Below are 27,627 nucleotides of genomic sequence, written 5' to 3'. Positions count from 1 at the left end.
TATTGGTGTATAGGAAAGCTATTGATTTTATGTTGCTTTTGTAACCTAGTACTTTGTTGAATTTGTTTATAACTTCCAAGTCTTCTGGTGGAGCGTTTTTGTATCCTTGCATCCCTGGAATGAAAACAACTTGGTAATGATGTACAGTCTTATTAATATGTATTTGAATGTAATTGCTAATATTTTATTAAGGATATTTGCACCTGAGGTCATCAGGGATATTGGTCAGTACTTTTCTTGATGTGTCCTTATTCTTTTTTTTTTAATAAGGTTGATACTCGTTTCTGAGAATGAATTTGGAAGTGTCCTATCCCTATTTTGTGGTATAATTTGAGAAACATTGGCATTAGTTTTTCTTTAAAGATCTGGTAGAATTCAACTGAAAATCTATCTGGCTCTGGCTTGGTCTTTTTTGGAAAGCTTTTTATTATTAATGCTTCCATCTCATTGTTAGTTATTGGTCTGTTTAGGTTTTCTGTGTCCTGGATTCAATTTTGGCAGGTCACTTGTGTATCCATTTTTTTCTAGGTTTAATGGATTATTAGTTTAAATCTAATCAAGGAGATAAAAGATTTCTACAATGAAAACTATAGAATGAATATTGAATGGAATATTAAGTTTTCAAACAGTCCTTAAAGATCCTCTGGATTTTTGTGATGTTTGTAGTGATTTCTCCTTTTCATCTCTACTTTTGTTAATTTGGGTCTTCTTTCTTTATTAGTTTGGCTGAGGGTTTATCCAGCATTTTTTATCTTTTCAAAGAACCAACTCTTCATTTCATTGATCCTTTGTATTTTTTTATTTTCAATTTCATTGATTTGGTTCTGATCTTAATTATTTCCTTCTTATTTTGAAATTGGTTTACTCTTTATTTTCCAAGAGCCTTGAGATGTATCCTTAGGTTGTTTATTTGGGATCTCTCTGATTTTCTTATGTAGGCACTCATACTCAAACTCTCCTCCTAGAACCCCTTTCTTCCAGATGTTCTGGTATGTTGTATCACTCTTGTTTGATTCTAAGAATTTTAAAATCTTTCCCTTGATTTCTTCCGTCACCCACTTATCATTCAGGAGTGTATTGTTTAATCTTCCTGTGTTTATGTAGTTTCTGTAGGGTTTTTTGGTGTTGTTTCTAATTTCATTCTGTTATGATCAGTTAGGATGCAAAGAATTATCTTTTTTTTTTTTTTTCTGTTTTCTGAGAGTTGTTTCATGGCCTAAAGTATGGTGTGTTTTGGAGAAGTTTCCATGAACAGTTAAGAACAAAGTATGTTAGACTGTTGTTGGATGAAATATTCGATAGATGTCTGTTAAGTCCATTTAATTTACAATATATTTTAGGACTAAAGAGTCTATACTGAGGGCTGGGGTTGTGGCTTAGTGGTAGAGCACTTCCTTGGCACATGCCAATGGGTTCCAATCCTCATAAAAATAAATAAAAACAAAACATAGGTATTGTGTACATCTATAGCTTAAAAAAATTAAAGAAAAAAGGTCTATACTGAATTTATGTCTGGAAGACCCATCTATTGGTGAGAAAAGTGTGCTGAAATCTCCCAGTATTATTGTAATGGGATCTGGTTGAGTCTTTTAATTCATGTAATATCTGTTTTATATAATCAGGTGCACCAATGTTGGGGCATAAATATTTACTGTCACTGGGTCTTCCCATTGCATTGTTCCCTTTACCAGTGTGAAACCATGATATTCTCTTGGGATCCTTTATTATCTTTGGTTCTTAAACTTCGTCTTCTTTTTAATTTATGATACTGATTTTTTGCCACTTTCTCTTTTTTCTTGGTCAGTCTCACCTGGTAGTTCTCAGTTTTATTAAATTATCAATTTGATTTGTTCTTTATTCTGTGTTTTTGTTTCGTACTTTCTGGTCTTCTTGTGCTTTCTGTGGATATAATTTATTGTTTTTCTGACTTCTTAAGATAAGTGTATAGCCCACTAATTTTTCTGTCTTACTTTCCTAATATATGCCTCTAAGAATACAAATTTCCCTGAAAGCAGAGCTTTGGTTGGATTCATATATTTTTTTTCCTTTTGTCACTTATTTTCTGATGTGTTATATTTTCATTATCATTCTGTTTAATGTTTTCTAATTTCTTAGGCCCTTGAGTTTTTTGTAAGTTTATAGTTTATTTTCTAAGCATTTGGGAGATTTTCCCATTTTTGAAATACTGATTTTAGGCCTAAATCAGTATTGTACTTTGATCAGGGATTTTGGTTCTAGTCCTTTAAAATTTGTTAAGACATGATGAATGATTCAGCATTTGTTCATTTTTTATGCACTTGAAGAGACTGCCCGTCGCAGTGACTGTTGGCTCTTCTTTTTGTTTCATGTAGAAGAGATTTATTAAATTAGGATGTTTAGGTTGCTTGCATTCTTAAAATTACTATGCTGTTCTTTCAGTTAGTTAGGTTTTAACATTTCTTGCTAAGATAGCATATTTGCCTGTTATTCATTGTGGGTTTGTCTATATTTGCTTGAAACTTCTCGAGACTGTATTTTTGAGACTGTATTCTCTGGAAATCAGATTTCTCACATAACATTATATATGTCTCCCTCTTTCTATAGTGATCTCCTGCTGTGCCTTATTTTATAAGTTAAACTTTATTGTGTGTGTGTATGTAGGACAAAACACAGTTCTTAGTATATAGAGGGTTCAGTGCCCACTGGTTTTAGTCATCTAGTGACAGTCTTGAAACATACCTCATGGGTAAAGGGGGATGCTGTAAATAAATATTAAACTAGAATGTACAAGTCTGTGGAATCGGGTCAATCTACATGATGTAACTTCTCATTTCTAGGGCACAGGCAGGAAAAATAAACTCCCACTATGCAATGACCAGCTCCAAGATAGTGGTGATTCTGTACTCAGAATAAGCACCATTGCTTCAGCCATTGCAGATGCTTCAGTTAGCACGGAGCCTTCCCAGCTTGCTGCCATGTTGAAGGCACTTACAAATAAAGCAAAGGACAAAATTTTACAAGAAGACGATGAAGAGGACTCTTCCACGGTGTCTCATTTTGTACCTAATGATTCTGAAAAAAGTAATGGATCCAGTGCATTTGATATGGAGAAATATCTTATAAAAACAGAGATCAGTAGACATGAAGGTGGGTTGGAAACTGTTTCAAGAACTGGCATGTCTGATATTTGGGATTTATCTTTGCCAAAAGAACAGACTATTCAAGACATCCACACAGTTGACTCTGGAACTACTAATACAACTGTTACAGAGCCAAAAGAAAATACAGAAGCTGTTTTTTGTGTTGAAAATGGTGAGAGTCAGGAATCATTTAAAGCAGTAAACTCTTCAAATTCAGTTCTTACAAATACAAGAGAGAATGAGAGTGTGGTAGTTGGTATGAAGACACTTTCCACTGACCACAGATTACCAGACATTGGTAGCAAGGAGAAGGCTGCTTCCATTTCCACTTCAACTTCTAATAGTTATTCATCACTAAGGAACCCCATAGTGACATCCCTGTGCCTCTTAGAAGAATGTGAAGAAAAACAAGCTAGCAGAGAAAATCAGAGGCAGCAAGAGTATGTCAGTGAAACAAGCGGCAGTGACAGACATGTGACTTTTGATCAGCACTGCAGAGTCTCACCTAAAAATGTTGGTAAGTGCCTGTGTAATTGACCACATTTATAGAAGTAAAGTCTTGTTCTGTTCTCATTGAGAAATGTACCTTTCTGATAGATTTGAAAAACGCCTCTCCTGAGCATGGGGGGGGATCAGGCTCAGAGGACCAGGAGAGCTTCAGACCCTCTACTTCACCACTCAGTCATTCTTCTCCTGGTGAAATTTCTGGAACAAGTTTATCAGGGTAGGTGCTGACTTAAATTCTTTCTTTCTTTTTTTCTTTAATAACTATGTGCTATGTGTAGGAATATTAGAAAAAGGTATAAAGAAGAAACATTTCCCATTTATAGGTTCATCTCTCAAAGGTAACCATTGTAAATATTCTGTAAATTTCTTTCTGCTCAAGCTTTTGTATTGTGCTTTTTCATTTACAATTATTTTCTGAATTTTAAAGAAAAGTAATTTATGTTTCAAACTGCATAATGGGTCTTTCATGGTTTATTTAATACTTCTGGTGGATACTTAGTATCTGTGTTTTGCTATTTCAGTGACATTGAGATGAATCATTTTTCTCAAAATTTTATCTTATGTTTTCTTTGGTGACTTTGTAAGATATAAGTCACCAAAGAAAACATAAGATAAAATAAGAAAACATAAGATAAAAGTTTCTCTGTTGAAAGAAACTAAAAAATAAATGGAAATTTTTGCCTAACTAGTGAAATAATCAAAATATTAAATATAGTTTTTATTTATTTCAAAATACTGGATTTCAAATTTATCTAATAATTATTTCCTAAGTTGCCAGTGAAGTTTTTCATATTTATCTGAAATATGGTATGGGTTGGCTAGAATTAAATAGCAATGGAGAGCTTAGTTCCACGTTTCAGTGACTTTTTTTTATGCCTCTGCTTTTATTTATTTATTTTTATGTGGTGCTGAGGATGGAACCCAGGGCCTCCCACACACTAGGCGAGTGCTCTACCGCTAAGCCACAACCCCAGCCCCTCAGTGACTCTTTGTAGGACCCTTATTTTGAAACACTTTCATATGCACATCTACTTCTTATTCAATAGTTAATTTTGTGCTCTAAAGGACATTAGAAGTCATCTAGCCCAACAGATTTCATCATCTGTCTATGACATGTGCTAGCAAGTTTTAAATCTTTGGCTTTATACTTTCTTCCCCTAAGTGTAGTGTTCCCCCCCAGTATGGAGGATAGAACCTGGTCCTCGAATATGCTAGGCAAACGCTTTACCACTAAGCTACACCCCAGCCCTTTTTTATTTTGAAGCAGGGTCTCACTGAGTTGTCCAGGCTGGTCTCAAACTTGTGATCCTCCTGTCTTAGCCTCCTGAGTAGCTGGAATTACAGGCATGAGCCACTGTGCCCATCTTCCCTGATTTATTACAGTGATTGCTGTACTGTCTCTATGAAAGTTGAAGGAAAATCTGGGACTAGTCTAATTTTTTTTGCTTTGGAATTGACTTGATCTTTTTGCAAGGGTTGGCAAAAGATTCTTTGTTTTTCAAGTCTAGTAATTTTATTAACCTGCATCTCTTTGTTGACTGCCATTGCTGCTTTTCCCTATTACACACAGTGTGTACCCTTTCACTGAGGATTTGGGCATTGTCCTGCTCCATTCCCTCCTGTGCCTACCAACTCTGGTTGAAAGAAGACTGGCACAGGACTGATCATAGGCACACCAATGACAGGCATAGCAGATTTATTGTCAGGCACCTGGCAAGGCTGTGTCGTGCAGAAAATAGCAGGAGAGAGGGAGCAGCAGCAGCTCCCCCTTGAGCATTATCTTTTACAGGCCAGAATCATGGCTGCCCCATTAGGGGCAGGTTTAGCCCTTGTGATTGGCATTGCAAGCATCACCTGATTTTGCAGAAAGCAAGTTTCTGTTTCTTGGGAACAGAAATGGGCAGCTCCTGTTTTTTTTTCTTTTTAAATTTTTTGTTTTGGGACAAGTTGGTGTTGCTAAGTTGGTGAGGTTGGCCCCAACCTCCTGAGTTGCTGGGATTATAGACCTGTACCACCAGCCTGGCTTAAACTACGATTTTTAAAAAATAATTTGTTTCTTTGTTCTAATCAGTTATACATGACAGCAGAGTGCTCTTTGATTCATTGTACACAAATGGGGTGCAGTTTTTCACTTCTCTGGTTGTACACAAAGTAGGGTCTCACCATTCGTGCAATCACACATGTACCTGGAATAATGATGTCCATTTCATTCCACCATCTTTCTTGTCCCATGCCCCCACCCCTCCTCTCCCTCCCCTTTGGCCAATCCAAAGTTCCTCCACTGATCCCATCCCCTCCCCCCACCCCCCATGGATTAGCACGCACTTATCAGAACATTTGGCCTTTGGTTTTGTGGGATTGGCTTACTTCGCTTAGCATTATATTCTCCAATTCCATCCATTTACCTGCAAATGCTATGTTTTAGTCTCTTATTGCTGAATAATACTCCATTGTGTATGTATACCACAGTTTCTTTATCCATTCATCTATTGAAGGGTATTTAGGTTGATTCCACAGTTTGACTATTGTGAATTGTGCTGCTATAAACATTGATGTGGCTGCATCATGGTAAAATGCTCTTTTTAAGTCCTTTGGGTATAGACCAAGGAGTGGAATAGCTGGGTCAAGTCTTTTATCTTTCAAGGAGAGAACAGAGACTGGCAAGCCTTTATCTCACAAGGAGAGGAGAATAAAAACAGTATTCATAAAGTGGGGATGGGGAAAGGGAGATGGCTGTGCTTATGCCAACACTGGTGATGCATATGAAGAATCTATTTTATTTGACTTCTGCATTTATAGTCTCCCAATTTTTGAAAAACTTTTTGATTTTTGAAATATTTGTAGATTCACAGGAAGTTGCAAAGATGATATAGAGATCAAAGAATCCGTCACCCAGTTTTTCCCAGTGGTCACCTCATACATAATTATAGGGCAGTTTCACAACCAGGATCTTGACATAGGAGCCAAGTGTGGATAGGGGTCAGCGTCATTTTATCACAGGTGTGAATTCAGTCTACAGTCCCCACAAAGTTACTGAAACTTCTGTCAGCACTGGCTCTTTTTTCATTTCTCTTTGATTGTTTACATTTCACATTTCTGATCTCTAGACTCCTGGCAGTGTTTTCTGCAGTCTTTTTTCCCTTATGTACTTTGCAGTTTCATCTTGATTTCTTTGATATGGACTTTTAGAAGGAATTTAATAAAAACTAAGACTCTGCTGGGTGCACTAGCATACACCTGTAATCCCAGGGGCTTGGGAGGCTGAGACACGAAGAGTTCAAGCCAGCCTCAGCAACTGCGAGGCACTAAGCTACTCAGTGAGACCCTGTCTCTAAATAAAATAGGGCTGGGGATGTGGCTCAGTGGTTGGGTGCCCTTGAGTTCAATCCCTGGTCCCCCGCCTCAAAAGAAACAACTAAATACTCTGTAATGACTTAAGTTATTATGATTTTCTCCTTCAAATTGTACTTTTAAGAAAATCTTCTTACTCATTAATGTAGGTGACATAACTTGAGGAATAGTGACCTTTTCAGGAACTTGAAGTGTGGTCACATGCTTTTACCTTTCTGAAGTGACTCTGAAATTGGTCAGCTAACTCCACATGGGTACATTGGCCAAGCAGTAGCACCCTTTATCTCTCAGTGTTGGGTAGAACCATGGGACTTAGAAAAGTGTCAATTTATAAGACAGTATATTCTGAACTATAGCTGCTGAGGAATACCACAGGAGAGTGATCTCGTGTTGCCAGCTTTGTTGGCAAATCTTTTTTTGTTGTTGTTGCCACACTCACTAAAGCAAGTGCTAGTTGATATCTTTTGGGTAGTGTCTGCATGTCGATCAATCTGAATTATCCAAGGACAGGGAAGTGCACAGTCAAATTTTGGTCCACTGCTGACCCAATTTTATGATTTCCCAGTATGCATTTTTGTCACATTTTTAAATTGAAGCTTAATTAAAATACAATAAAATGCACAACTATTAGGAGTTTCAGTCAATGAGGTTTGACACATATTATGCCTATGTAAACACCTGCCCCTAAAAAATATGGAGAAATTCTGCCACCCTTTAACTAGCCCTGGCTCTTTTATAGTCAGTTCTGCTTCTCCTCCTGTCACCCTAGAACCCACTCTCTGATTTGTGCACCCATGTAGGTGCACGTCATACAGTAGCTGAAGTAGGCCTGAAGCAGTTTGGTTAATAATATTTTGTCTCCATTGGTTCCAGTGAAGACAGAGAAAAGGGAATAGGGTAGACAGCAAAATAACCAGTGCCAGGCATGGTGGTGCCTGCCTGTAATCCCAGGTTGAGACAGGAGAATTGCAAATTCAAAGCCAGCCTCAGCAACTTATTGAGGTCCTGAAGAACTTAGCAAGATCCTGTCTCAAAATAAAACATAAAAGGGGATGTGGCTCAGTGGTTAAGTTCCCCTGGGTTCAATCCCTGGTACAAAAAACAACAACAAAAAAACTTATTAACAAGGGTTTTGAAAATGCCATCTTAATGTGGGGCTTTTAAAAAATGTTTAAAACTCAAATATCAGTTTTCTCTGTGTGTTCCTTGCCTAGCTGAGTATTCTGACATTGTGCAAAATTGAAAAAATAAAAAATGGTGGGGGATAAAATCTTCTCAGGTCAAGGACTCAAGTGAAATTCAGTGGTAGAGTGTCTGGAGGTATGGGAACTGTTTACAGAGTTGGCTTGACAGCTTTCCAGTCCTCTCTGTGCTCTTCCGCCTGGGACTGTGCAGTCAGCTTATTCTCTCTTTGCATCTTAGCTAGATGTTCTGGTGGATAATAAAAAACAAAGTGAAGTAGAAGTAATATTTCTATCTGTTAAATGCATTTGTACATAGTAAATGTGTGTGGGGTTCTCAAATTTTTTTGTTTCCTAATCCTTTTTTAAAATTCAATGTATCATGAACATCTTTGTGAGCCAAGTGATAGTATTGAACAGCACGGGTATTGGGTTTTTTGTTTTCATTTTATTTTCAGTCCTGGGGATCAAACCAAGGACCTCACACATGCCAAGCAAATGCCGTACCACTGAATTAACTCCCAGTTATATTAGCATGTTTTTTTTTAATGGTTGCAATGTTTTATTGTATGTTTTTGCCATAATTTCCCTAACCTGCTTCCTCCTCTGTGACAATTAAGATTGCCTATTTTGTTATCAATAACAATGTGATGACTTTTTCTTTGTGGAGTCTTTATCTTTAGTTTTTCCTTAGGATGCAGTCAGAGATGCAGAACATCTGAGTTGAGGGGTTTTTGAAACATGTCACTTAATTGCTCAGCTGTACTACTTGATAAGGGCATTTCTTTGCCCTCATCTACGTAATTCTCCGTTTTTTTTTTTTTTTTTTGGTTCCAACTTCTGAGCCACATCCCCAGTCCTTTTTATTTTGAGACAGGTTCTCACTAAGTTGATGAGGCTGGCCTTAAACTTGTGAACTTGTGTGATCCTTTGTCTCAGTCTCCAGTACACTGGGATGACAGGCATTACCGTCATGCCTGGCTCTCCTAACTCCTCTGAGGAAAGCCTACAGGATTTACTGTGTTTCCTTTTGCCTTTTGCTGCTGAGGATCGGAACCAGGGCCTCCTCACACAGCCTCAGCCTGGGCTCTTCCACTGACTGAGCTGTGCTCCCAGCCATCCTCTGGTTCCTTAGTCCGTCTCTCCCTCCCTCCTTTCTCCCTCCCTCACTCCCTCCCTTCTCCCTCCCTCCTACTCCTCTCTCTTTCTTCCTTTCTTTCCTTCCAGGAGCACACAACTACTGAGCCACAACCCCAGCCCAGCCCAGCCCAGCCCTTTTTTATTTTGAGATATGGTCTTGCTAGTTTACTCAGGATCTTGCTAAGTTGCTGAGACTGGCTTTGAACTTACGATCTTCCTCCTCAGTTTCTTGAATTGCTGGGTTACAGATGTGTGCCACTGTGCCCAGTTGGCTTTACTCTTTGAGGGCAGGAAGTTTTAATGCTTTTGTTAATTGCTTTATATCAGGTACTCAATACATTCTTTTAAATAAGTAGCTAATGTTGTTATGTGACTGCATGTGGTATTTAGTAATGAAAATGCCACATTTTTATTTTACAGTAGCTTATCAGATAGGTCATTCAGTAGGAATGTATAATTTATAATTTTTTTTGTTTGTAATAATTTACAGTTTTAGATAATTAAATGTAAATGTTGAACCCACGGTTGAATTACTTCCAGGTTTATAGGCAGGCAGCAGTAAAGCGTAGATGATTCCAACATGAGGTATTCATTTCCTTTTCAGGTGTGTTTTGGAGTCTCTTGATTCTGCAGCTTGTCACCAAAAGTCCTCTTCTGAGAGCGAGTTGTCTCAGTTGGTGTGTTCCCATACTGATATGAGCAGGCTGACTTACATCTCTGAACAGGAGAGCGCCTGTCCTCCCACAACTGCTGACAGTGGCCCAGAGGATTGCAAGGTGGGAGGCACTTGGACTGCTGCTTTAGTAAGGCTTTGTGTCCTTCTCTTTGACTCTGACTGAGTTCAGGCCTCTTTAACTGTTGCGTTGCTGATTTACCTTTAAAATGAATTAGTGTGTGCATGTGTATGTGCATATGAGTTCATGCTTGGTGGGCACTAGAGGTCCGTATGGGGAGCTCCAGAGTCTGCCCTCAGAAGCTCTCTGTCTGGTGCAAAGAGCTATATTGTGTGCTGTAACAAAGTATACAGGGCACCCAGATGCTGTGGGGATTCCTAGAGAGGTGCCCAAAAGTCTCACCACAGGATGGGGGTAGTTCAGCAGGTTTATGAGAGGGAGTTTGGTGAAGCAGAGCTACTTGCAGTTGACGGAGGAAGCCAGGTAACAGATGGAGGAAGATGGGGAATGGGGAGCTGTGTGTAGAAGGGTGGCAGTGAATCTCACACATGGGAAAGGAGAAGGGTAGAAAAGAAGGTGGGCCCAAGGGAGAGAGGCTTGGATGTATAACTTAGTGTGAAGGCTTCTAAGGTGGACACCAACAGGATATGTTTTCCTATCTTAAAAGCTCATTCCAATAGCAGTGTGGTGGAGGGAGTCGGGGAGAGCAAGATTAAAATCAGGGAGGTTTGACATGAAGCTACTGTAGTCATTCAGGTAAGAGACAGTATGAGCCTGTCTTGAGGAAGTGTGTGTGTGTGGCGAGTGTGACAGAAGTGAGTTTCTTAAGGAGCTGAATTTGATTATTGTGGGCCTGTGGTGTAGGCCTCCTCCACCAATCTCTGAAATACAGGGTGCAGTGTTAGGGTGGAGTATTACATCCATTTCATTGAATACTATCTTTTTGGTGGTGGTAGATATTGACTCTGTGTTCTTCGCCTAGTGGTTAAGAACTGAGTGATGGCGTCAGACAGCCTGTCCTCTGTTGCTTCCTCAGACAGACTAAACCTTCCTAAACCTGTTTCTTCACCCTTGAGGAGGAATACTATGTGAGGGCAGTGCTTGTCGCCTACTACTTGGCCCCCAAATATCTATTGTTATTGTTAATAACCAACAAATAATCTTTCTTTATCAATATCTTTGTTTTTAAAGCTTTGGTCCAGAGGAGGTTTCCATACCTACATTTCACAGCTTCCAGGCTACTTTTCTTTGTGTAAACCAGCTCATTTTCAGAGAGATAATGTCAGATCCTTTTCTGATTTTGTGTGAGATTATAACAGTATGGTTTGAATTTGTTATATTCAATCTATCTGTGGATAATTTTGAAAATTATTTTGTCACACTCAAGAGTGATATCACCAGTGAGTTGAGCACCACAATTATTCAATCAAGCCTAACACCATTGGAGGAACATGCTATGGAAAAGCTGAGAAAAAAGGTTCCATTTCAGAATAGAGGAAGAAGAGCCTCATCATCTCTTATTCAGAGCCAGTCTGATTTGAAAAATGTGACTGAAACTACTTCTCTGAGTAGCAGACCTGAGGGTGGAGAATCAAGTCAAGATCCTTCCTCCAAAAGAGGAGAGCCATTGGAAACCAGTGAAGAACGTTTGACATCAAACCGCAGTGACCTGGATCCAGTCGGCGAGGCTCTCCTGAGCAAGCCAGGTCTGAGCCATCAGGTGGGGGGGCTAGCCTCATCTCACCTTGCTGTGTCCTGCCTGAGGTCCATGGAAGAAGGTCAGAGAGTCATTTCTAAAGACACCTCGAGCACCAACAGTGAGTTCAGTGGCCAGATTCCTAATCAGAACACCTCTGGAAACCTGCGAGGCCCCGTCTCCCAACTCATGGCTCACGGCTCTGCTGAGGAGGTGCAGAATGTACCTGCAGTGCACCCCACACTCTGGACGGCACATTCTCTCAGCACCGCTCCCTTGAACCAGCAGTATGTGGGTACACTGTCTTCAGCAGGGAATGTTGCCTTGCCTCAGTGCCATTCAGGCAGCGCCTCGGCCTGTGGGTTCTCAGGATGCTTTACTTACCCTGCTATCGCAGGAGACCACGTTCAGAACTCCATGGCTATGGGGATTTACCTGGGACCCGATCTCACCCCTGGATTGATGGGTCCCACTTCTCTCTATACCCGGTGTTCTAATACCTTACATCAGAACCTGCTAAGCTCAGTACCATCTTTTACTGTGCAGTCTGGAGTGGAATCCTGGGATTCAGGAACCATGTCAGGATGTGGTGAGATGCTTCTTGTCTCTTTTTTTCTACTGTTCCTTTTACTATTTAAAGGTTGCTTTTTGTCAAATGGGATTGTCAAACCAGTGTTTCAAGGGGATACTGGCCATACTTTCTTACAAGTTTTGTTCTCTGTTTGGAGAACAGAATAATATTTCTACACAGAAGTCCCTTAAGTTGGCTTAGAACAGTAAGCTTATGCAGGTGGAAAGCTTCCTTGACTTTCTCCTCATTCTTCTGCTCTATGCTTGGATTTTTGTTCTTTCAACTAGGAAGTGACCACGTTAGGAGTCCTTGACATACCTTAGGAGTTCAGAGAGGTGATATGGTGGTGGGCAGAACTCCTGCTCTCCCCACAGGGATAGGTATCTCCCTGACAGTGGTCTGCTCAACAGGGCTGGGCACTGTACCCGTCCACCGTAGTACTGTCTTCCCTGTCCTTCAAGGTGTTTGCGTGAGGATGGAAAAGATGGGGGAAAGATGGCAATTCTGAAGATTAGAGCCTCTGTGGTTTCTTTCTAATTCAGGCAGTGGCTTATAATTTGGGAGAGGAAAAAGGACAGATTTCCAACTAATAATAACATGAGTGAGTTAATTGGCTGTACGTTGTGAGTTTGAAAAATTATAATTTTTTTTTTTTCTTCTCCTGGTCTGGATAGAGGAGGAATAATTGTTAGCAGGCCTCCACTCAGGTTTGTGCAGCATCAAGGGCTCCTGCACACCCAGGGCACTGTCCTGGGACTCGTAAAGTAGGCAGTCTTATAAATTCCATTTGACCTCTCCTGCTTTTAACAAGGTGTTTGATCTGAATGCTTGTTTTGATGTCTTCTCATGCAGATAGCGTCAGAGTGCCTGAGGAGTTGAAGTTTCCTCATGCTTGCTGTGTCAGTATTGCTTCGCAGACCTACCTTAGTGTACTCAATCCAACTGGCCGTTGGCTACAAGTCAGCATTGGGGTTCTCAGTGTTAGCGTTAATGGTGAAAAGGTAAGCTTTCTGCATCTTCCTGGCTTCACAGCCATGCATGGGGGAAGCACTGACTTCCCTCTGGATTCGTCCACCCTGCGCACATGCACTAGAATGGGATCCTTCTTCAGTGCCCTTTTGGTTGTTTTACTCATAGTGGAAGAAGTGACATCTGAACGTGTTTTGCGTTTTCCATTGGCTATTATTAATCATTGTTTTATCGTTTATTTATTAAAGTATGTCAGGTTGCTTTTAGTGCTGTTAAATCACTGAATGTTTTGAGTTTCTGGTCTCTACTTGTTGGTTTCTTGAGATAGGATTGGCTATAAGTTGCTATCATATATCCAAAAAAAAGGAAAGAAAGAAACACGTCACCCTTGGGGTTATGTCTTTATTGAGTTAAGGGTAGTCTTTTTGACTAATTGATCTGATCATTTTCCTACATGATCTTTTGAAATACTTGGAAAAAAAACCCAGTTTTTTTAAAAAAGTATGTTTTCCCTTAGTTGTTGATAGATCTTTATTTTATTTATACATGGTGCTAAGAATTGAACCCAGTGCCTCACACATGCAAGGCAAGAGCGCTACCACTGAGCCCTAGCCCCAGCCCCCCAAAAACCCAGTTTTAACAAGTTAACATTAACTTGCATGGTCTGGGTCTCCCACATGGTCAGTGACTGCTGCTTTAATTCCAGATGTAGATCTCATTTGAACAGAGTGAGCAGGGAAGGGGGAATATTGTCCATGGCTGCCTTCTGACGTGTCTTGTCTGCAATACTGCTTGCTAGCCAGCGTTGGCAGATAAACTTGCTCCTCCCTTTTTCCTCCTAAAGTAAAAGTGTCTCTACCTTGCCACTTCCTTTCCTCCCTGCTTTCAGATCCTTGGTCATGAAAAGCAGGTGATTGGAGGAAGGCTTGAGAGTGGAAGGTGAGATTTGATTAAGGGCATCTGGGAGTCTGCGTAGTCCTGTCTGTGGATGTGGGAGTGGGAAGAAGATCCCCATCTACAGTGAGGAGGAACTGTCTAATGGGAGCCATAATTGCAGTACTGGGGTCTTATTGAGGCCCTGAGAGATCAGCCTGACTCCCTGCCCCACATGGTGCAGATGCAGAAGCCATGTTCCAGAGAGCTTTCCAGGGCCAAGTGCTTCCACTTTTAGTGCCTCTTTTAAGAAGAGTGAGAGTATAGATAAATGTGTTTGCTTTAAAATAGGCTAGGGAGACCCATTCTTGATGCAGTAAGAGTAGTTCAAACTGGGAAGCGAGTTGACAGATAGTAAGTTGTAAAATGTGAGTATTTTCGAAGAGATAATAAATGTCTAGATTTTCAATTAACTGTGAAAAGGAATTTTAAACTTGGATATTCTCCTTGATTTTCAATGCAAAGCCATTTCTTAACAAATCCTGTGGGTTTTTTTTTTTTAAAGGTGGATCTTTCAACATGTCCTTGTCTAGTTTTCAAGAATAAAGTCATCATAAGACCTCACGCCACAGAGGAGATAAAAGTACTTTTCATACCATCCAGTCCTGGGATTTTCCGATGTATGTTCAGTGTTGCTTCTTGGCCATTTTCAGCAGATTCTGAGACAATAGCACAAGCAGAAGCTTTGGCGAGCAAAGTCATTTTCACTGCTATCGCCGAGACCCCTGTTATTGAGGTAAACGAGTCTTGTCATTCCTGGTGTTTTAATATAGGCTGTTTAACCTTAGATGTAATATTTGGGAAAAATAAATGTGGGCCAGTGTGCCACAAAGTTAATTTCAAGCTGAACATTAGTTCTTAGAATCTTGTATTCCAGAATTTGAAATTATTTTGTTTTTTATTACAGGAAACATAAATACACTTACTAAGATGTTTGTAAAGCAGAGTTTTAAACCCTATTTCCCACTGATTCCATTGTGTATTTGACATACACTTAGGAGAGCACTAGGTACACGCTGCTTCTCCTTTCTCTGTGCCTGAAGAGTCCTTGCTAGCTGCAAGCCTTCCTCTTCTACAGTCATCCATTTTCTGAAAGTGAAAGAAAAATCAGTCTACCCAAACTGGGATGATATAAATGCTCCTTGGATGACACACCTGTTGAGGATAGTAGGTTCCTGCCCTGGCTGCACGTTGGAATGACACGGGGAGCTTTCTAGGCTCCCCAGGACCTACTTAGTCAGAGGGATTACAGAAGGCAGCCTTAGCTATAGTGTAGGTACTTCCAAGAAGTGCCTCTTCTTAAGCAATAATGAAATTAGAACTAACAGGGCAGGATGGAGGAACGGGAGAGGGCACAGACACGAATGCTCATTAAAGCGAGTTGATTCCTAAAAGTTTAACAGAACCTAACATGTTTATTTAACCCACAGGTGTTACTGAGCTCCTACTAAAGCTAATTTGTTGTTTTGTTCAACAAAACCGTAGCAGTGACTTGTAGTTTAGAGCTGGGATGTGGGTGTGAGGGCCAAGGCAGCCTCTCAGGAGGCTGAGGAAAATTATCCCAGGGTTTTCTCACAGTACACTTTTCCCAGAGGAATGCTTATTAACTTCACCCGACAATTTCTAGGGTAGGGAGGAGAAAGTAGAATTTGTAGATGTTCTCTTTATTATAAACTGTTAATGATCTTTTTCTGAAGTGCCAGTTTATGTATTTCTCCATCAACTCTGCTGTGATTGCTTTTCTCTTGATCAGTTTTCAACTTTAACACTATTGACATTTTGGGCTCAAATTCTTTACTGGTGAGGGTCCCGTCTTTTGTTGTATGGGATGTTGAGTGTTGTCCCTGGCCTACGTTTGTTAGATACCAGTAATAGTCCTTTCCCAGTCCTGATAACCCAAAACATCTCCGGGAGGTGTTGCATTCCCCCCTCAACTGCCCCCCAATTGAGAACACAGCTGTTAATCATCTGCGTGTCAGTATGTGTACACGAGGCTTTTGAACCTGCACTTAAGGAGCTTACATTTTTGTAGCACACATGAAAATCACTGCTAGGCCATATTTAAAGTTGTCACGTCATGCGTGAGCAGCTCAAGTCAGTGGCATTGAGCAGTGTAAGGCATTGTTCCAAAACAGGGCTGTGCATTGGAATCAGTTGATGAACTTCAAGAATCCCGATGTTTGTGTCAGAGCTTTGAGTCTACCCGACAGTTTTGGGGACCACTGGAGTAAGTAAGGATCATTCAGCATCATCCAGACCAATTAAAGTTGATTTCTTAGAGGAGTGGACATGGGCCCTGAGGGACAAGCAGGGTTGAGTAGGGAGTGTGAGGCATGGTTCAAGAATGGTATAGAGGCCCCACCCACAGAAACAGCGCGATTGGCGGAGGATCTCCCAGGTACTACAGCAAACATACGTAGCAGTGTGCGTATCTTTATTTTTGTATCTTTGCCAATTTACTCTCTTAATTTATGTGCCCTCAAGAAATGTATGAGAGCTCCTATTAGTGCTAACATTAGGGTTAGTTTTCTAATTGTTTACTTGTTTTAAATTGGTTGCTTATTTCTTGGATGTGGCTTATATTTTAATTTGTGTGCTTGGATTACTAGTTACATTTAGTATCTTTTTCTCTTTGTCGTTAACTATATTTGCTTTCCCTTTCTCTGCCCATTTTTCTTTTGTTTTGAAAGTATTGATTTTTTTTAGATGTTCCTTATATTCTGGATTATAATTGTTTGCTAATTATTATGCTTTGTGGTTATTTTTTCCCATTCTTGTTCCCTTTCAACTTATTATCTTTAGTTGGGCTGAAATTTTAAATATAACACAGTCAGGTAGGACTCTATATACCAGATATAAAAATATCTCTGGGAATAGGGGGAGAAGCTGGGTCCTGCTGTGTCCTTCCCTACATATTCTCTCCTTGGGGAAATGCATTATTACTTGAGTGGATATTAGTGTGATATGTTTGAACAGTCATTTGGCATAATTGATGGTAAAAAAGGACATTGAAATTTAACCAGATTATGTAAGTAAATTATACACTAGCTTTTAAGTATCACTTTAAGAAGCAGTATGGTAAGTAAGCAGTGGGGGAAATCTTGAATATATGTGTATAGAATAAATAAAATCAAATATTCTGAACTGTGGTCCAGCTTAGTAGCAGAGCACTTGCCTAGCATGACAGGGCCTTGGGTATAGTCTCCAGCACCACAAGAGCAAACAGCTGTTCTTTGTTATATGAATTAGTGCAGCTTGCAATAGTTTTCAGTGACAACATCACACATAGATGAAAAAGTGCTGTGGGAGTGAGCTTTCTGGACACCTATGGACAGCTCAGGAACAGCTTCAGTGGTGGAGAAGCCCCTGCTGTTGATGTTGCTGGGCTCAGTTTGGGTGCCTTCGCCTTCTGAGTAGGATCCTCCTCCCACGGATGATGGCAGGCTTCATTCTCATGTCTCTGGGCCTCTGAAGGGATGTCACCTGACTCTGTGAAGGGATTGGCAGTTCCCCCTGCCTCTCACCCCACCCTCCCCTTCTCTTTGGCTTACTTTGCTCTTTCACTGGATACCTTTCATCATCTGACAGCATAAGTCATCACTAAGTTATAGCCTCTGTTCCTTGTGTGTTGTTGCTGTCTACCCTCTTTGCCCTACTAAAGTGTGAGCCCCTTGTGGGCAGCATCTGTATTTCTGTTGTTCATATCCAGAATGTGCCTGGCACACAGGGGCTTGATTAATATTTTTTGAGCTCTTGATTCAAATCAGAAGTACAGATAGCAATATTTCTAAATTACATGGTTTTTAGAATATTGTATTTCATAGGTACATCCCAGAAGTTTGTGTACTAAAGTTCTAAAGTACTAAAGTTGCCTAGAAAGTCTTTAAATGCTTTTGTGGTTTCCAGCTATGTGGGGGTGTTGGGATGCCCCCCTTCCTTTTTGTGCCCCCCTTCCTTTTTGTGCTCAAATACAAGATGGAGATCATCTGAAGCCCGTGTATGTTCAGTCCTGCTGCTCCTGCCTGTCTAAAAGGCACGGTGGTTCTTCTCTTCAGTCCTGAGTGCGTATGTGTCCTGGAGATCATGTTGCAGAGTCTCAGCTGGGGCTCCTCAGGCCTAAGTTCAGGTTTTCCTGTTCTCCATGTGATTCTTCAGGCACCCCCATGCCTAGACAGGCTCCCTGGTATTTTTCCAGGCATGGGAACAGAGTTTTTTCCAGTTCCCTTTTAATTTCTAAAAAGGGCACTTCTTTTAATTTTGGGGTTTTTTGCATGAAGTTCAATTTCCATTCTGTCCCACCCTGCCCCCAGCAAGCGAGCTTGAAGTCCTGTCTTCCAAGGGTATTAAAGCTCAACCATCTTGGGGTTGACTCTGGACCCCAGACCCTCATGGGACACCAGAGTCAGTTCCCTCCCACTGGGCAGTCTGCCTTTGGTTTCCTTGTATTTTATATTTGGTTAGATAAAAAAAAAAAGAAAGAAAAAAAGTGTTAAATATTGCCTAGCATTTCTACATGGGTCAGGCTATGAGCATCTACTAGGTGTCCTTCCACATTTGAAAAAGTCAGTGTTGTCATGTAGTAAGCACCTGCTTTAAACTTTTGATATATCTAGTTAAATGTCATTTTAAATATTTTCATAGTATCAGAAGTTTGGATGCAATCTGAAAATGCCAAGATATTCATGATAGGTTTTTTTTAAATATTTTTATTGTATTTGTTTATCTATCTATTTATTTTTTTATGTGGTGCTGAGGATCAAACCCAGGGCCTTGCAAGTGCTAGGCAAGCGCTCTACTGCTGAGCCACAACCCCACGCCTTCATGATAGTTTTGAAGGGAACTGAGAAATGTATATTCTAAGAATTGAACTCATTGAAGGGAGATTTATATACTTTATAAAATTCTCATTTTCTCTTAAGATCCAGTAGTTTTTTCAGAATAGCAGCAGCTAATCTTAGGAATTTATGTACATGAACTCCCTAAAAAGAAGAATTTAACATTTAGTTTTGTTGAAAATAAGCAATTATAAAATAGCTTAGGAAAAACTTAGGTCTAAATTCACTTTCAACATTGAGTAGTGATTGTGGTCAGAAGAGGCAGTTATATGTACATAAGGTATGGTCTTTATTCATGTATGTTTTTCATAAATCAGTTTTTTCTCATACTTAGGTAGAAACAGAAGAGAAAGGTGTTCTTAATTTTGGTGACTTGACTTATGGTGGCTGGAAGGCCCTACCACTAAAGCTGATAAACAGGACACATGCCACTGTCCCGGTCAGACTGACCATTAATGCTGTGAGTATCAACAGAGTAGGAAACGTTACAGAGGACATGGTTTGGAATTATAGACTACTGATACCCTTGGCTGATTTTTCTGGTGGAAGTAAATTGTGTTGTTGAGGGTTCTGTTGCCAGAGATAGCACTGTGGCTTTACTGAACTTGACCCTTCTGTTTCTGAATAGAACGCCTTAGCCTGGTGCTGCTTCACCTTTTCCAAGGAACCCATTCATGCTTCTCTGAAAGCTGCTCCTTATGCCGATGTGATTGCTCAGCTGGCAGCCCCCTCTGTGGTCAGTCATGTGATGCCTGCCAGTCAGGAAGGACAGGTAGGCTAGGCGGGTTGAGGAGCTGGCTCTTCTCTCATTAAGACTTTATTCTTATTTTAACTAGTATACACTAAAATAATAATAATAATTCTTTTTTTTTCTGTTTTGTAGGATCCTGAATTTCTGATAATTTGGGTTCTTTTTCATAGTCCAAAGAAACAAATTGCTTCTTCAGGTATCATATTTGTACTTTGTGGGAATTACTTATATCTAAATAAACTATAAATTTCAAGTTTATTTTCTCTCTCATTAAAAGTGACTATTTTGACAATTGTTAAGAATTTTATGTTTAGAAAATGGGCAGATGGTATGATATTTTGGGTCAAACCTGTGTATTTATGGGTAACCCAACCAAGTGTCATAGAAAACCTGTGGGGGAGTTCGTTCTCTCTCTCTCTCTCTCTCTCCCCCCCCCCCACATCTCCCTCTCTCCCCCTCTCTCCCCCCACCCCTTTCCAATCTTTTCTGTTTCTCCTTTAATTCTTTAAAAAAAGCTCTTGTCTAAATCTTCTTGTGTTCCCTAAGGGCATTGTGTTGGCTGATGAGGGCATTAGGATTAAATAACTCTAGTCTCTGAACTAAAAGAATGAACTTTTGTAGAGATTCTAGACCCTGCAGAAGAATTCTTGGCGAGAGTGGATATAGAAGTTGACAGCCCAAACCCTACACCAGTTCTTAGCAGTGTGGGTCTCCGAGGAAGAGCAGGAGTGGCTCGAATCCATGCTCCTAGGGACTTACAGGTACCTCAGTTCCTGGCTGTCGCTGTTTTGTGTGCCGGCTGATGCATTGAATCAGGTCCATTTTGTAAGTGTGGGTTTTGTCCTGTCCTTTAGACTGTGCACTTGCTGGCTGGTGTGAATTCCTCAACAAAGCAGTACCTGCCTTTGAAAAATGCTGGCAATATTGAAGTTTACTTAGATATCAAGGTAAGAGTTTCTTTCATTCGATCTCTCTTTTGACTGTAAAGATCTCACTTCTGAAGGCTGCAGGACTTCCTGTCCTGGCAGAGCCTAAGGGTCAAACTAGAGAATCGTCTGTGTTGTGAGAGCTGGGTGCCGCTGGCAGGCAGCGTGCCCCAGTGCCCTTGTGTCAGAGCCTGATGTCCTGAGTTCAAGAACCGGCTTCTGACTAGTGCTGAAAAAAATGTGTGTATCATCTCGTGGTGAGATAGGATGGAGAAGATTGGTCCCCACGGTGGACGTGAGTTGAGACCTGTGGGTAGACCTGGGAGAGGGTGGAAGGACTGGGCTTTGGGGGTAGAGGGGAGATAGGTTTGTTATGGAGGAAAAAGGAGAAAAAATATATATTCTTCAAAAGAATAAATAAGTTGGGACAGTGATGGACAAGGAAGAAGGGACAAATAACCTGTCATAGTGAAAAGTGCACATAGGACAAGCTTGACTGAGGGTGGGCTGCACTTTGATGAGTCAACACTGAGCGATGGCTATGATTGTTCAGGTCCCAGGACCAGGAAGTCACTTTTCAGTGGATCCAAAAAATTTATTCCTTAAGCCTGGTGAAGAACATGAAGTCCTAGTTTCATTTATGCCAAAGGATCCCAAGGTCTGTGAGGAAAGGTAAGGTGAACATACTTATGTGAAGCCCTTACTCATGTCACAACAGCCACTTGCTCCAACATACTTCACCTGGGGCCTGAATGCAGAAGTACGTGTCTGACTTCTCGTACCTGATAGAGCTCTACCTCTTTTTCTTTAAGCCTCAGATTTTTGTTGTTGTTGTTGTTGCAAAAAATCTTGTTTTAAACCAACTGAATAGAAATTAAGAAATTACTATTTTCAAGTATATTCTGACAAAAGTAAATAATAAAACATCAATATTGGTGTTTATCAATTTTGATGTTTCTCATTTTTTCTTTTTCTCCCAGGAAACCTTTAATTGACCTTGTTGCTTATTAATTTAGTACTATTTCCAGTCCCTTTTCCAGGCCTGTGGTTTTTTGGCCCCCAAATCATAAGCAAATATCAACTTATAGCCAGAATACCACTATTGTTTGTATTTGAACTTGAGTGCATAAACCTAGCTTAACACATACCACCTCTGAGACTCATTGCTTGCCGCCTGCCTGGGGTACAGTCTGCTGTTGGGACCCTGCAGAAGAAGAGAGCAATCTGGCTGCACCAGTGTGAAAGCTTGTGTCTGGAATGCTTGCCCTAAACTCCCCTGGGCAAGTCCCTTCTGGGAAACTTTCCTGACTTCCCAAGTTTCTCATAAGTTGTATCCCCATAACACCATGACCATCTCATGTCACCCCATGTGGATGTGATCCTGATTGTCCCCTTGCTCTGACTGCACTCTTTTCTGGACTGTGAGCTCTAACGGCAGGAATATCATGGTACCCCTGGCACCTAGCTCTGTTTCTTGGATAAAGAAGCACTTAAAAAACAGTTGCCAAAAGAACGGATACAGGACATTTGACATAGATTTTTCTCTTTGTTAGGATCTTGAAAATATTTGTGCAGCCATTTGGACCCCAGTATGAAGTTGTGTTAAAGGGCGAGGTGGTTTCTTCAGGAGGTAACCCTCTGCTGCCAGGACCTTGTGGCTCAGATGTTCCATTGATCTTGTCCAACAGGCAGTTTCTGGTCTGGGGAGGTGTCCCACTCGGCAGAACACAGTAAGTGTGCACAGGCCATCCACGGTGCTGAGGATTGCTCATTAATGTTGTTCTCTCCTGGGTGATTATGACCGTGTTATTGTTTCTAGAGTTGATAAAGCTTTCTTATGTTCACTTAATCTTCCTACTCTGAATTTTCATGTTTGCAGTACAGAATTTTCCTCTTTTTAAAATACATCCCAAAGAAATAGGTTTGAGGGTTTTTTGGCTCTTCAGCAAATTCTCTGCTGATTACCAAATGTAAGCAGTTAAGAGTTTGTGGGTTCCTTCTGTGGAAAGGAAGGAGGAAAAAGTAGAGATGTTATCAACTTGTTACAGTCTTGTTTGTGAGTGTTTGGTGCTGCAGTGTTAAAGACTGCAAGGGGTCTCTAGTGGAGCAGATGCGTACTGTTTAATCTCTGTATTTGATTCTAAATAAATTTGTAAAGAAACAACTAGAAATACATAAATTAATACAACTATGAGAATAGTACACATCATAATTAAGATTAATTTGCATGTAATATATTTAGTATATTAAGTGTTTCCCTTTATAAACATAACAATATAATCAACTTTTCTTTTTACAAGCCTCAAATTAGTAAACAAATGCTTATAATGACCTAATAATGACTAGGCTGAGGGTTTACTCTTCCATATTTTGTACTTTTGTGTTTTTCCTTAAATGTCTTACACATACACTTCCATGGTACCTGAGAGATAGGAACTCCTGGCTGAACTTCTACTCTGATTGTGAAGAAATTGCTTTTTAAAAACTTATTTCTTTAGTTCTGAAAGGGTCTGCTTGAACGTCTTCACTTGCAGAGTTCATCCATGCCTTAGTTGTCTCTGTCTTGTTACAAAAGCAGCTTTCAAAAAGACGAGTAAGATGAGAACAAGTGGAAAGTGACTCCTGTGGGAAGTAGGAGGAGGTGATGTACAAAGGCAGGGAGAGCCCCAGTGCCTGCTGAGGCCCTGTGTGTCCCCACCTCCGGTAGGCTCAGGCCTGCACTGAAAATCTGCCCGCACTGTGGAGAACCACACCATCAGTTACCCGGATCCCAGTGTGCAGAAGTGAAGCACAGACTGGTTACTGCCTGGGAGAAGTATGACTCCTCCTGCCCCAGCTTTTGAGATGTATCTCCCCATAGATCTGTGCAGTGCAGTGAATCTCACAGATAAACAGCAGATTCAGATACCATTTCCAGAGACCCCTCTCCCACTTAGTTGCTTCTGTGTGGTCTGATAGTGGGGTGCCCAGGCATGGTACAGCAAAGCATTTATCTGGGCCTTGCCAGATCCATGTAATCGCAGCTTGAAATGATTCAGGTCATTTCAAGAATGGGCAGCCTGTGTATTCTTCAAGCACCTCACGGTAGACATTTCTCTCAGCCAGGCTTTTAGCAGTTAATTTGAAGTAATGATCCCTCTCCAGCAGCTCTTTTGCTGCTGGTCATGTGTGTCCTTGTGCTTTTGCAGCCAGCTAGATGGTTAGAACTGAAGAATATGTTGAGAGCAAGGCTGAGCAAGGCCATGTGTCTGTCTAGAAAGCTCTTCTAGCTCTCTGCAGTTGAGCATGAACAGTGCCTACATGACAGAACGTCCCTTGCTTCCCCAGACGTTGACTTGTGGTCTGCTGTAATACACGTACACACAGTTGTTTGAGGTCCTTAAGTAAGTTCTGTGCTATGGAAGGCAACCAAAATCGTTTTGGTTAAGGTGGGGGCTGTAAAAGGCTAGTGTCCATTTTGACACACAGCTTTTCTCATAGCTGATCTTATCTGTTAAGTCAAAAGGCAGAAAAAAGTTGAATCATTCTTACACTGATCCTGAAGATTTTTCTGCCCTGTGAGAAAGGTTGTAATAAATGATCACTGTGGTAGGGATGGCTGTTCTTAAGATCCAGCCTCTCCTCAGATGCCATGCCTTCCTGAAACCTCACTTTCAGCTTACCAAAAGTCGAATTAATGTGTGCTGAATTATTTTAAAATAAAAAATAGTTAAATTGGGACTGGGGTTATGGTTCAGCAGGAGAGCGCTCACCTAGCATGTGAAAGGCCCTGGGTTCAATCCTCAGCACTACATAAAAATAAAAATATTGTGTCCAACTACAACTAAAAAAAATATTTAAAAAAATAACTATAAAAAATTAGTTAAATTGAATACGAGCAGTGTGTTGCCCGTGCTTTTGTCCTTGTCACTGACATTTCTGCCCTAGTGTCTTCCTGAGTGAAAGGCCTTCAGACTCTCCTCGCTTCATGGCTTCACTTCCTTATGGAGAGTTCTTGGGCTCCGACAGGTGCAAGGAGCTTCGGTGCAAGAGTGTCCCTTACTTACAATAGTTGGGTAGATAAATTTGCCTCAACTGGAGGAATGTGCCAGTCCTGTGGGAACTGCTCTACCTGTGGTTGGTGAAAGCTGGGCTCTGAAAACAACATCCCGAGCATTAGTGGACATGACGCTAATAAGCACAAGGTATTTTGTGCTGCACTTAGTGAATCTGTGGATTCTGTAATTCTCCTCACCCCGTTTTTGTGTCCTGCATAGAAAAAAAGAGTTTTTCCATCACAAATGGTGCATGCTGCCCCTCTGTGAGGGTTTTACGACAGAATTCAGGATAAAGAGGCACATTTATTGTCTGCTTAGAAAGGAAACTTCCTGTTTTTCCCCCACCATGAAATGTCCTAGGAGGCAGCTGAGGCTGTGCTGAGAGGGGGCAGATCATGTGTCTGCTGGGACCCCCATGCCTCCCCTCTTGTAGGAGAAGGTCCTGTTACAGAATGTGGAGTACAGAGGACAAATTAATAAATAATAATGTTGGGGAAAATATGATTAAATTAATGGATTTCACTTCTGTTGCAGAAAGGAATGATAATAAATTACAGTTGTATTTTCCAAGCATAGAATGATCCAAAGATAGTATTTAATATCAAATTTTGGATTCCTACTTAAAAATCTTCATTTTTCCACAATCTGCTTATTCATTCTGGTTTCTTTCTTATATGTGTGCTTAAACACTTCAGTCCTTTAGATTTTTTCTCATTAATTTTTGTGAATTCCTTGAAGAATAAAGATATTAATCCTTTTTGATTGTGGAATTCCTATTTTAAACTGGAAACCGAGTTCTCTTCCCCTCAACTTGATAACTCTACTTCTTAAAATAATAACTATGTTTCTTTAAAAATTAAAAAATAATAGGCTGAGGATGTGGCTCAAGCGGTAGTGCGCTCACCTGGCATGCGTGCGACCTGGGTTCGATTCTCAGCACCACATACAAACAAAGATGTTATTTCCGCCGAAAACTAAAAAGTAAATAAATATTTTTTAAAAAAAGAAGAATTTAAAAATTAAAAAATAAGTAAAAATGAAAGCTTTACCAAATAGCATTCCTCCAAGTCAGTCTTCCCTAGGCAACATAGCTATGGGTGGTTTTCCTAGGGGTGCGGACAGCTGGAGCTTAGTCTTTCCCTTTGAACACCAGGTGGACAAGGCCAAGACCACAGCTTCCATGTTGAACTGCTCATCTTCACATTTTGGGTGAAATAGGGCTTGGCCCACATACTCAGTATTCCCCAATGGAGAGGCAAGTCACATGGTTTCAGAAATTCAAAGGGTTTCCGGCCAGCCAGTTGTTACTCACATGTTTATTTTCCTTGCAGTGGAACTTTTTAAAAGCAGGATGAATTCAGCACACTGCTAGGAGCACTTGTTTGCCTGAAAGCTAAATTGAGCCAGATATTCCCCTTAGCTGTGGCATTGACTTAATGATTGAATTTCTTCAGTGATGTTCATTAATTTTTTTATAAGGCAGACAATATGACAGAGAATAAGGCCCGCCGAGGAGCTGTAATTGGAGAGAGATTAAGCCAAAAAGCTCGTCTGCTAAGGTGACCCCCACGCCTTCTGTTTTTAGAAGCGAGGGCCCAAGACTGTGAGGATGACACTGGCCTGCTAAGATGGTGTATGCCACCAGCCCAGGTCTGCAAATGCCACGGTTGGTTTTGACTGGCTTTATTTTTGATAGTTGTAGCATTTGAAACATGTAATTGTTTCCAGACTTCAGAAGCTGGCATTGAGAAGTAACTCCACATCCATGGCCCAGCACTTGCGGCTGCTTATCAAAGGACAGGACCAGGACTGCTTTCAGGTCTGTAGAATGCATGGCCTTTGTTTTGCCCCATGTTTTGTCTCCATCCAGACAGTCACATATGCAGGCAGGTTTTTTACATTTTGTATTAGTAGTGTGTTTTGTTTGTGCTATTATTTTGTTTTATGCAGTGATTATTTTTAAATTATAGCTTCAGAACACTTTTGGCTTAGAAGAGCGATTGACCAGTAACTGTGAGATCAGAATGCAGCCAAAAGAAGACATTGTAATCTCAGTATTATTTGCACCTACTCGGTTATCTTGTATGTTGGCTAAACTGGAAATCAAACAGCTTGGAAATCAATCACAACCAGGCATTAAGTTCATGGTAAGATAACTCCATTGCTTCTTTCCTCACAGGCAGTTTTTGACAAGTTATAACTACTGGTTGGCAAGTTATATCATCCATCTTTTACAAGCAAGTTAGGGACAATTGTCAAGTTATAAAAGCAATCAATTAAGTATTTGTTTTTTTTTTTTTTTTTAAAGAATTTTAATATTTATTTTTTAGATATCGGCGGACACAACATCTTTGTATATGGTGCTGAGGATCGAACCCGGGCCACATGCATGCCAGGCAAGCGCACTACCGCTTGAGCCACATCCCAGCCCAAGTATTTGTATTTTCTAACGTTTTTAGGTGTCATTTCAGTTTGAGGATTTTGAAATGATTCTGACTTTTTAGGAACACATTTTTTGGTAAATTCAGGTAGAGCTTTGTTTAAGATACTGACTTTCCAAGTAAGTTTTTATCTTTTCAATTGGCAGTCTGTCTGGTCATCTGTAACCAAATGGGTAAATTTATAAACATTTATATTTGATCGAGGTGCCATCAGATTCATTGTCTTCAGAGGGTTGCCGTCTGCTTCAGACATGGTGCCTTCATGTTGGGTCTTCACATGATGAAAGGAGCAAAGGCACTCCCTTCGTATTTGTTTTATTTATTTATTTTTCTTGTGGTACTAGGGGTGGATCCTAGGGCCTGGTGCATGCGAGGCGAGTTCTCCACCACTGAGCTATATCTCTATCCTGCCCTCATCCGCTTTTTAATGAGGGCACTATTCCCATTTTCAAGGACAGGGCCCTCACGTACTTCTGAAAGGACCTCACCTCTTAAC

General features: G+C 40.6%; 1 protein-coding gene across 5 annotated transcripts in view; it reads left to right on the top strand.

The window, feature by feature from the left end:
• The window catches only part of Cep192 (centrosomal protein 192), a 101,570-nt gene that overhangs the window by 44,056 nt on the left and 29,887 nt on the right, over positions 1 to 27,627 (top strand). For 4 of the 5 annotated variants that reach the window (XM_048806719.1, XM_048806718.1, XM_048806721.1 and 1 more), the window contains 15 exons: positions 2,817 to 3,636; positions 3,717 to 3,843; positions 9,903 to 10,101; positions 11,360 to 12,257; positions 13,092 to 13,240; positions 14,647 to 14,877; positions 19,311 to 19,436; positions 19,605 to 19,748; positions 19,860 to 19,923; positions 20,349 to 20,488; positions 20,582 to 20,674; positions 21,207 to 21,325; positions 22,207 to 22,383; positions 26,419 to 26,509; positions 26,661 to 26,837. In XM_048806719.1, the coding sequence (XP_048662676.1) occupies positions 2,817 to 3,636; positions 3,717 to 3,843; positions 9,903 to 10,101; positions 11,360 to 12,257; positions 13,092 to 13,240; positions 14,647 to 14,877; positions 19,311 to 19,436; positions 19,605 to 19,748; positions 19,860 to 19,923; positions 20,349 to 20,488; positions 20,582 to 20,674; positions 21,207 to 21,325; positions 22,207 to 22,383; positions 26,419 to 26,509; positions 26,661 to 26,837 (3,555 nt within the window). The remainder of the gene's footprint in view (positions 1 to 2,816; positions 3,637 to 3,716; positions 3,844 to 9,902; positions 10,102 to 11,359; positions 12,258 to 13,091; positions 13,241 to 14,646; positions 14,878 to 19,310; positions 19,437 to 19,604; positions 19,749 to 19,859; positions 19,924 to 20,348; positions 20,489 to 20,581; positions 20,675 to 21,206; positions 21,326 to 22,206; positions 22,384 to 26,418; positions 26,510 to 26,660; positions 26,838 to 27,627) is intronic. The other variant, XM_048806720.1, reaches the window with a different exon arrangement.

This window comes from Marmota marmota, unplaced genomic scaffold (genome assembly GCF_001458135.2).
Source record: "Marmota marmota marmota unplaced genomic scaffold, marMar, whole genome shotgun sequence".
NCBI classification, from domain to species: domain Eukaryota; kingdom Metazoa; phylum Chordata; class Mammalia; order Rodentia; family Sciuridae; genus Marmota; species Marmota marmota.
The sequence above is the reverse complement of the archived record's forward strand: the minus strand, read 5'-3'. Positions and strand labels throughout refer to the sequence as shown.